Source organism: Falco rusticolus, chromosome 16 (genome assembly GCF_015220075.1).
Source record: "Falco rusticolus isolate bFalRus1 chromosome 16, bFalRus1.pri, whole genome shotgun sequence".
In the NCBI taxonomy this organism is placed as follows: Eukaryota; Metazoa; Chordata; class Aves; order Falconiformes; family Falconidae; genus Falco; species Falco rusticolus.
This window is the reverse complement of record NC_051202.1, coordinates 5,769,699-5,779,783: the sequence shown is the minus strand read 5'-3', so window position 1 is coordinate 5,779,783 and position 10,085 is coordinate 5,769,699. Positions and strand designations below refer to the sequence as shown.

Genomic DNA, 10,085 nt, shown 5'->3' with positions numbered 1-10,085 from the left:
TGTGCCCTGCCTGGGGGCCTGGGGGCACCAACCTTCCTCTTTGCCATCACCAGCATCATCGTCATCACTCACTGTCACCGTTAGCATCCCTGTCCCATTGCTGTCACCATCCCTGGCACTGTCACTGTCCCCGCTGCCACCACCAGCCTTGTCCCCATACCCTCTGCCACCATCCCCATCCCCATCCCCACCACTGTTCCTGTCCCCATCCTCATCATCATCCCTGACGCAGTCCCCAGCCCCATTCCTGTCCCCATCCCCAACTTCAACCCCATCATCCCTGTCCTCATCCTGTCCCCATGCCACCCCCAACTTCAAAAACCCCCCATTTTTGCCCCTGTCCCCATCCCCATCATCACCCTCGTCCTTGTCCCCATCCCTGTCCTGTCACCGTCCCCATCACTACCTCATCCCTGTCTCCATCCCCATCCTGTCCCCATCCCTATCATCACCCTCGTCCCTGTCCCCATCCCTTCACCATCCCTATTCCCATCCCCATTTCCATCTCTGTCCCCAAGGTCACTCCAGCCAGGGTGCAGGTGGTGGCACTCCCTACCCCCCCCCCACCCTCATGGCACCCAGCCCACCCTGCTCCCTGTCCCACACCCCGCCCCAGGCAAAAGGAGGGTGCAGCCCACACCGGCTCTTGGGGGTCAGCCACCCCCCCCAGCAGCACCCAGGCACCCCAGCCCGCACCCCAGGAGACGGGTGCTCCTGGAGCATCCCTCCATTCCCCCGCCAGCCATCCACACCCGGCTCTCCCTGCCAGAGCTGCTTTTCCACGGCCACCTCCTCTCACCAGCACAGCGGGGTGGGGGGGGAATAGCTCTGCTCCAGAAAACCCCATTCCAGCTTCCAGGCGAAGCTTTGGCAGCTCCGCTGGGATTTTTAGATGGGAAAATGATCCCTTTCCCTTTTTCTTCTTACATCCTCCAGATCCATTGCTGCCTGCTCTGGCAAAGGAAGACAGGGTGTTTTGGGGGGAGTCGAGTGGAAAGGGTTTTTGGGGTGACTCCTGCATCAAGGATTTGAGAAAATTAGCCCCAAAATTAGGACGCAAAATGCCAGGGGGGGATCATCCCAGTACCAGTAACCCCCCCAAAATGCACAAAACCAGTGGGTTCTGGAGCATTTTGAATGCAAGAGTGGATGGCACCCCATTTTTTCCAGTGGCACACAGCTCCCCTGTCCCCAAAATCCATCCTGGCCGTGGCCCCCCGGTCCTGGCAGAGCCGCCAAGCGCCGGCGTCTCCCGCAGGCTGCGGCTGCGGAGGAGGGACACGAAATGCCAGAACATTTCTAATCATTAACGGCAGGTTTTGAGCCCGTTCCAGGCTCTGCATTTCTCCTTCCCGGGCCGCTTCATCCAAGAAAACAACCCACCTCAGGGTGCAACACAGCAGGGGGGAAGGAATATTGGGGGGATGCTTTCCCAGGTGCTCCAGCATCTCCAAATTCTGATTCCTGATAAAATAACTCAAATTTTGGAAGAAGGGGATAGGCACCACGGCTGGCAAGACCCACTGGAAACATCTCGCCGTCGTGGTTTGAGATGGTGGCACTGAGGTGTTAAAAAAAAACCTTAAAAAAAAAAAAAAACAAAAAACAAAAAACCCCGAAACCAACCAAACAAACAAAAAGGGGGGAATTTGATGCTGGAAAGGTGCCCTGGGCAGGCAGCGATGCTGGCTGCCGAAACAGAGAGCCGGCAGCTGGCGAGGCTGTGCCGGGGAAGGGGGGGTCAAGGCGTAGCCGCTTGGCACCAGCCCTGGCACAGGGTCCCCGCCAGCTTTTTTTCCCCATCCCTCCTTCCTGTTTTTCCCAGGGGAGCCGCTGCCGTGCCCTGTGCAGTGGGCGAGGGCCGCACGCTGCATATGGCCGGCTCCTGCCAGAGAAAACAGGAAAGGGGGGGGGGGGCAAAACTGGGGTAGGCATGGGTGGGGGGGTTCAGTCCCCCCCAAAAAAGAGCAGCCAGCTTCGACGCAAACCCCGTCACCGTGTTTTTTCAGTGCCAGCTGGGAGTTTTAAACCACTCCGGATGGGAAAACATGAATTTCACAGGTTGGAATGGAATGAGGGGACCCCCCCTCTGCGCTCCACAAAATGCCATGGAGGCATCTCATCTCTTGGAGGGGGGGGGAGAAGAGGAGCAATGTCACATCCCTTCTTCACGTGGGGACGCTATTAAATTTTTGACAACCTCCAGGGATGCAGGGGCCTAAATATAGAGCCTTAAAATATCATCTTGAGCTCAGCCCAGCTCCCAAACCCGGGTTTTTTTTAGGGGAGAAATCTCAGGTGAGAGTCGCTAATAACAGCGGGGACCTCATTAATAAAAATTCTCATTAAAAAAGCACCGCGGGGGTGGGACGGGAGATCATCACCCACCCCCGAGAGAAGGGCAGGAGCCTGGTGGGGAAATTAAGGTGTTGGGGTTTTTTTGAGTCATGGCACTTTGTTTTGGGTTGGGATGTTGCCCAAATTTGGGGCGAGCGCTTGGGTCAGGTCCCCAGGGAGGTGTCCCTTTTAAAGGGGGTGAGGGGGGCGTGCTCCCCTTTGGCGGGGGGTTGTTCCTCTCAGCTGCATCACAGTGAGGATTTTTGGGGAGGAATCATGCGGTGTGTCGGGGCTGGTGGGTGCTGTCAGCTACCCCTGATGCTGGTTTGGGCTCAGATAGCCCTGTTTCGGTGCTGCCTCCCTTACCGTGGCCGTGGATGCACCGCCGCCTGCCTGCTCCCCTGCCTTCTCCTCCTCCTTGTCCTTGTCCTCCTTCTCCTCGTCCTCCTCCGGTTCCTGGAGGAAAAGCAGGAAAACCTACAAGATAGGTGGTGCGGGACAAGGGCAGGGGGGGCAGGGGGGGGGGCAGGGACCCAGCCCTTTGCCCCAGGCACCCTGAAATCTCTCGAGGGGAGGGCAGGGAGGGCAGCCCACCTGGAAAGGGGGCTGGGAGAGAAGCTTGTCCTCCAGCTGGGCTCCCCACACCGCCAGGTCAGCTGAGCTCTCTGGGGGAAGGGAGAGGCTTGATGTCACCTGGGATGGGCCCGTGGGGCAGGGCTGACACCCGGGGGTGGGCACGTGGGGCAGGGCTGGTGGCACAAGGGATGAGCAAGGTGCAGAGTCCCTTGGGATGGGGACATGGAGCAGGCACGACGCCATGAGTGATGGGCACAAGGGGCAGGCACGACGCCATGGGCGATGGGCACAAGGGGCAGGTATGATGGCATGGGTGATGGGCATGAGGGGCAGGTATGATGCCATGGGCGATGGGCACATGGGGCAGGCACAATGCCATGGGTGATGGGCACGAGGGGCAGGTATGATGGCATGGGCGATGGGCACAAGGGGCAGACACGACACTGTGGGCGATGGGCACATGGGGCAGGTATGATGCCACACAGGATGGACAGGCCATGTAGTGTGGGGCAGGGGATGGAGGTGTGGGGATGGGTGCTGCTGTGCTGTGCCACTCACCCTCTCTCTGCTCCAGCAGCCTTTGGAAGTGCTGAGCGGCAAAGGCCACCACGTCGGTGGGCTGCACCCGCAGCACCTCCAGTGCCAGCTCCTCCAGCAGGTTTTGGAAGCCGGCAGGCAGCCGCAGGGTGCTGCTGGAGGTGGGGATGGACATGGCCGCCTCTTTTCCCAGGCCCCCTGCAGCGGTACGGTCGGGGTTAATTACACCCCGCACCCCCGCCCTCCCAATCGGGGAGGCCGGGACTCGAACCCGGGCTCCCGGGATGGGGGTGGGGGGGGGGTGTGTGTGTGGCGTGAGTGCGGGCCGTGCCGCCGCTAGGGGGCGCCGCCCCGCCCGCCCGCCGCACCTGCGCACTGCCGCCTCCAGCTGCGCGTGCGCGGCGGTGCCCGGGCCGGGCGCTGTGAGCGGTGCGGTGCCCCCGCTGCCCCCCGCTGCCCCCCGCTGCCCCACTCCCGGTCCGGCTCCCCACCCCCCCGGTTCCCCCCGGTACCCCCCGCTCCCCCCGGCGCACTGTACCCCGGCCCGTACCCCCGGCCCCGCGCCCCCGGCCCCGCCTGGCCCCTCGGCCCCGCGCAGGCCGCGCCGGTGCCTCAGGCCGTACTGAGGACGCGGTCGCTTAGCAACCGCCCCCCCCCCCGGCGGCGCGTGCTCAGACCACGCCCTCCGTGTCTGGCCACGCCCCCGGGAGGCGGGGCCTGTGCCTGGGGCTGTGGGCGCCGGTGCCCTTACGCCCCCGCGATGGCGGCGTGGGTGCTGCTGGCGCTGGCTCCGGTGGCGGCAGGTAAAGGGCTGGGGAGGGGGCGGCTCCGCACCCCCGGCCCGGGGGGGAAACCCCCAGAGACCCGCTTCGGGGCCTTGGCATCCCCCAGCCCCGCTTCAGGGCCCTTTGCACCGCCAGGGCCCCGCCTGGGGCCCTTGCCCCCCCTCCCAACCTGGCTTCGATGCTTTTTGCATCCCCAGAGCCCCACTTCGGGGCCTTGGCAACTCCCCAGCCCCACTTGGGGCCCTTTGCACCCCCAGGGGCCTGTTTCAGGGCCTTTAGCACCCCCAGAGCCCCACATGGGGCCCTTGGTACACTCAGAGCCCCGCTTTGATGCTCTTCACTCAGAGCCCCACTTTGATGCTCTTTGCACCCCCCGAGACCCCCGCTTCGATGCTCTTTGCGCCCCGCTTCGATGCTTTTTGCACCCCCCCAGAGCCCGGCTTTGATGCTCTTTGCACCCCCCAGAGCCCTGCTTCGATGCGCTTTGCACCCCTAGAGCCCCACTTCGGGGCCCTTGGTGCCCTCCCAGCCCCACTTTGATGCCTCCAGCATCTCCCTTAGCCCAGCTTTGTGGTCCTTGGCACCCCCCCAGCCCCACTTTGGGGCCCTTCGCACCCCCGAGTCCCACTTTGAAACCCTTGGCATCACCCCAAGCCCCACTTCAATGCCCTTTGCACCCCCCTCAGCCCTGCTTAAACACCCTTCACCGCCCCCAAGCCCCTTTTGGGTGCCCTTGGCACGTCGCTGCTGCTGTGGGATGATGCTTTACATAAGGCGGGAGTCGCATGCTGCTGCTCCTCGGCGGCGTCTCGTGGGCTCTCCGCCTTCCCTCCTCCCAGGTACTTTTTATAGCCTCCAGTCTCTTCCCCAGCGTCTCAGGCTATATTTTTTTTTCTCCTCCGGCTTGTTTTTTTATGTAACGTGTCCTTCCTGGAGCCTCGTCGCATGAGACGGTAGGCCTGGTGATGCGGCTGATTTCAGAGAGGCTGAGGACATAGTTTCTTTCCTCTATTAAACCCAGCTGGGGATGAGCGGCAGAGGAGACGGGGGGTCCCAGGGCCCCATTTTCATTGCTACAATGGGCATCGCTGCCCAGATCTCTTCTCCACACCCTGCAAACACTGTCCCAACCCCCTTTCAAGCACGGTTTTATTTTCACACCCCAAAAAATGGGGCTTCTGGGGGTGCCAGGGCTGAGACCTCTGTTTCCCTCCCTGCTGAAGACACCTTTGCCACTGCCACACGCCCGGTGTTTCCCATCCCATCACTTGCCAAACTTCTTTTGCAAGGGAAAAATATGTCAGAACATATTTATTAGCAAAGCTGGGCTGGCAAAGATGCTCCCATACTGTTACTAGAGGATTTTTTGCCAATATCTGTATCCAAACTCTCTGTAACAAGCTCCTGTGCTTCAGGAGGTGACTTCCCTCCTAGGGCTGGACTCTCCTGGGAACTTCAAATCCTGCTGCTTCCTCAGCTCCTGGGTGATTTTAACCACCTTAAGGTTGACCAGGACTGATGGAAGCTGTAAATTAAACGTGACCTCAAATAATTTGTATTTAAGAGGGAGTTGGAGGCCATGCAGGGGACTTTTTCTCATTGCTTTTTGCCTCTTGGAGATGATGTTTGCCCTGTCTGTTGGTTCCAGGGGCGATGTTTGGCTTCGCGTCCTACTATGGTGACCACATGGTGTTGCAGAAGGAGCCGGCGGGAGCCGTGGTGTGGGGCTACGGGGAGCTGGGGGCCATGGTGACCGTGGTGCTCTCTGGGGCCGGTGGCCTCATTGTCATGAAGAAGACAGCACAAGTGAAAGGTCAGTCCTGGACCCTCACTGGGCAACTGGGGCTGGTGGTTTTGGTGGCCAAGGAGGACATCTGAGCCCAAATGGGACCTGCTGGTGGAGTGGGGTGGGTTTGTCACACCGCTGCCCTCAGGTTGCAGAGGTGACAGCGATGTCTCTAGCTCATGCACCCCTGGCGCCATGCTCTCCCCTTCTCCAGGAGATCTGGGGGGGATTTCGGCCGTCCCCCTTCCCACCAACGCCAGCCTTTGCTCACTTCAGTTTCCCAACAGCAGGATCCCGTAGGCACCGAGCGGGAGCCGAGCTGCCGCTGCAGTGGGTGGCACCGCATAGGCTTGAGCCGAACGATGAGGCTGTGGAGGGGAGGAGGGGGGGGATTTAGCTCCTCTCCCTGTCAAATCCATCTCCGGGGAAGTCTCCAGAGCACTCCTGGTTTCTTTTTTTTTAATGCTTCCCCCTCGCAGGATCCTGCTAGGGATCTCTAAGCCCTGAGGGATGTTGCCTCTGCCGGCAGAGCCTTTTCCTCAAGGCCAGGAGGGCTCAGAGGCATCTCAGATCTGAGCTGGTGGCCTCATTCCCTGCCTAGTGGGTTGGGGGGGCTGCTCCTCACTTTTGCGGGGGTGAAACTGCTGCATAAAGGGCTCCTCCACAAGCTGGAGAACCTGGAGGCGTCTTGTGAGAGAGCAGCGATCCGCCGCTACCAGGAGATCTGCAGGATCTGGGCCCAGCCAGGCCAGAAAATCCACTCTAAGCTCCAGCAGAATATCTTTGCGCCTCAATTCAGCGCCTCTAAAATTAGCTGGAGACATCTCGGTGTCACACACACCAAGCTGCTCCTGTAATCCCGTTCCTCCCAGCAGCTTCTGCTCTGACACACATTTGTCTTTGAGATTTTCTTTTTAACCCCTAAGTTCCTGCAGGAGGAAAGACCCTCTGATGATGGAGAGCTTCTAAAATCCATTTTCCCAGCCTGGTTCCATGGTGAGGCCTTCCCGTTCCTGCCAGTTGTTGGCCACTCATCCAATCTCATTGTGAAAGTCTTGAGGTCTTTGCAGCGGTAGTGAAAGAGAAGCCCCATCCTCTTCTTCCAGAACCTTCTGGGACGTGGACAATTGTCCTGGACCCTATGGATCGGGGCGGTCCCTACGTGCTGATGGCTGGGCAGGGCTTGGAGAACGTGACGCTGCAGGACGTCTACTTTGGGGACGTGTGGCTTTGCAGCGGGCAGAGCAACATGGCAATGACAGTCCTGCAGGTAAGCCCCCGCGGCATGGCCCGATCCTGCCAGCTCACCAGGGATCAGGCAGGGAAGCGCCTGGTGCGCTCCCGACCCTTCCCTAGGTTGCCAACGCCAGCTCCGAGCTCGCCGCCACCGCTCGCTACCCCTACGTCCGCGTCTTCGCCGCAGCGCCCGCCCGCTCCGATGTAGAGCTGGAGGACCTGGAGCGAATTGACTTGCCGTGGTCCATCCCAACGGCCGGTGAGTGCAACGTGCCTCCAAAAGAGGGCCTGGAAATGGTTTTTTTCCCCTTCCTTTTTCCCTTGGCAGCCCGCTGTTTCTTGAACAGAAAACCTGGGCCATGGGAATTTCACCTACTTCTCGGCCGTCTGCTGGCTGTTGGGGCGCTACCTCTACGAGGCTCTGCAGTACCCCATCGGGCTGGTGGAGGCAGCCTGGGGGGGCACCCCCATCGAGGCCTGGTCCTCCCAAAGGGCTCTGCAGGCTTGTGGGCTCCTAGAGGACACGGGGAGGTGAGAGAAGACACAGTGGAGACACCTCCTGCCCTGTGCCATGCTGCCTTTGGGGGTTATCCTCATCCCTGCCGCTCTCAGGGGGCATCCTCCATCCCTTCCCATCCCACCTTCTCTCCCGGAGTGTGCCTTCTGTCCCCTCTATGCATCTTTTTGCCCCCTCTGGATAAAATCCCCTCCCGTGCCAAGAGCGTAGGGCACATCTCGGTTGGTAAAGGGGTCAATGTGGGGAAGAGGGGGGACCCCAGGGCTCCCCTTTTGCACAGTGCTTGCTTTAATCGTGCCAGGCTGGCTGCTGAAGCTGGGGCTTCAGGACTGGCCTTTTGTTTTGCACCTCTTAAGCCCAGTTTTGTCTTCCAGTCTCTCCCCACACCAGCATCTCTCTGGCCCGCAAACGCCCTCCGTGCTCTGGAATGCCATGATCCACCCGCTGCTCAACATGACGCTGCGGGGTGTCGCTTGGTACCAGGGTGAGCTGCCCGCCCCCCCCCCACCCCGCCCCGATTTTCCTCCCTGGGGTACAGCAGCCCCACACTGTCCCACTGGGCTGTCACCGGCCCCTCTCGTTCGGGGACAGGCGAGGCCAACGCCTTCCTGCACACGGACTGGTACAACTGCACCTTCCCCGCGCTCATCGCCGACTGGCGCCGGGCTTTCCACGCCGGCTCGGCCGGGCAGACGGAGCCACTGCTGCCATTTGGCTTCGTACAGGTGAGGGTGGGGCGAGAGGCAGGACCCCCAGCCTCCCGCGGGGCCAGCGGCACAATGCTCGGGGGGCTCACCCATCCCTTCGCACCCTGGAGGCTGGCGGGAGGGAGAGGACGCCGACGTGGGGACACATCCTGCCGGTTCGGGGAGCAATAGCTGAGCCGCTTCCCGCCCCGCTCTGCCTTGCAGTTGTCCACCTACCGCCGGCAGAGCCCAGATGACAGCTTCGCCCGGCTCCGCTGGCACCAAACCGCCGATCTGGGGGTTGTCCCCAACGCCAGGATGCCAGGCACCTTCATGGCCGTGGCCATGGATCTGTGCGATGAGCACTCCCCCTACGGCAGGCGAGTCCCAGGCGGCGGGGGCGAGGGTGTAGACACGAAGCTCTCGGATACTAACCTCACCTCCCTCCTCTTCCTCGGCAGCATCCACCCCCGGGACAAGCAGAATGTGGCCCACCGGCTGCAGCTGGGCGCCAGAGCGGTGGCATATGGGGAGAAAGACGTGGTTTTCCAGGGGCCGTACCCTACCCAGGCCGTCCTGGAGGTGACCAGGGGGCTGCTGAACATCACCTACAGCCAGGAGCTCACCTGCCGTCGGAGGGACACGCGGGCGTTTGAGGTGAGGAAGGGGAAAAGCTTCCCCCCAGGGCTGGAAGAGGGAAGCCCCCACTGATGGGAGGTTTCTGCCATACTTAGGTCTGCTGCTCCAGCAAGCTGGCCCCGTGCGGGTGGCTGCCGGCACCCATGGTGGCCGTGGGGTCCCGCACGGTGACGCTGGCCCTGGGCGGCTGCAGGACGCTGGTGCTGGCCTTGCGCTACGCCTGGGCCGAGTGGCCCTGCGAGTACGAGTCCTGCGCCCTCTACAACACCCGGGGTCTGCCCGCACCCCCCTTCCTCCTGGACGCCCTGCCCGCAGGGGAGACAGCCGGAGGGACCGAGCTGCTGCTCCTCCCCAGCTCCCGGTTGTCCCAGGGGATTTAGGTGAGGGGACAGTGGAGGGAGCTCAGAAGGGCTCAGGGCTGCTGGCACCGTGCCTTTCCAATTCGAGGAGGCAGCTGGCTTGATGACTGTGTTACTAATTAAACAACTTTCCACCTCCTCTTTGGCCTGAAGATAAGGCTGTGGGGTGTGGGGGGGCAGCAACGAAATAAATTTAATTATTTTCAAAAATTACGTTAAGACAAGCAGCAGGACACGCTGATGGGAGTTGAAGCCCTCACTGCTGCCCCACCTTGCTCTCGGAGCTGGCCCTGGGCCCCCCCGGGACACCCCACCTCTGCTCACAGGACCCGGGGACCAGCCGTGCTCTGCAGGGTGGAGAGGGGGAGAGAGGAGCTCAGCCAAAAAAAAAACCATAACCCAACGCTAACAGTGGGACTGGGACAGGGAGCTGCAGGGGGTGTGTTGCTTTGTAGCAGTAGCGAGTGCCTTCCACTTCCCTGCGTTAATAAATAGTTAATAAACCACCTCAATTTATTCTTGGATTCTTTTTTTTCCTATCGAGGAGCATCCCGTAGTTCTTCATTCCCCCCCTCCTGCCATAACAACAGGGAAATTTGTGCGGAAGAGGCACAATGTAGCACCCAG

At 61.1% G+C, this 10,085-nt stretch overlaps 2 protein-coding genes across 2 annotated transcripts; one reads left to right on the top strand and one right to left on the bottom strand.

Annotated features, from left to right (window-relative positions):
• Positions 1 to 2,624: 2,624 nt before the first annotated feature.
• Positions 2,625 to 3,635, bottom strand: SPA17 (sperm autoantigenic protein 17). Its single transcript, XM_037409878.1, has 3 exons — positions 3,472 to 3,635; positions 2,932 to 3,002; positions 2,625 to 2,793 (listed from the first exon to the last, which is right to left on the bottom strand). The coding sequence occupies exons 1-3, from the start codon at positions 3,623 to 3,625 to the stop codon at positions 2,647 to 2,649; spliced, it is 372 nt and encodes a 123-aa protein (XP_037265775.1). The 5' UTR covers positions 3,626 to 3,635; the 3' UTR covers positions 2,625 to 2,646.
• A 493-nt stretch (positions 3,636 to 4,128) lies between these two features.
• Positions 4,129 to 9,970, top strand: SIAE (sialic acid acetylesterase). The gene is made up of 10 exons (XM_037409762.1): positions 4,129 to 4,253; positions 5,884 to 6,048; positions 7,128 to 7,291; positions 7,378 to 7,516; positions 7,605 to 7,788; positions 8,149 to 8,258; positions 8,366 to 8,499; positions 8,686 to 8,840; positions 8,922 to 9,117; positions 9,195 to 9,970. Exons 1-10 carry the CDS (start codon positions 4,211 to 4,213, stop codon positions 9,477 to 9,479), a joined length of 1,575 nt encoding a protein of 524 aa, XP_037265659.1. The 5' UTR covers positions 4,129 to 4,210; the 3' UTR covers positions 9,480 to 9,970.
• The last annotated feature ends 115 nt before the right edge of the window (positions 9,971 to 10,085 follow it).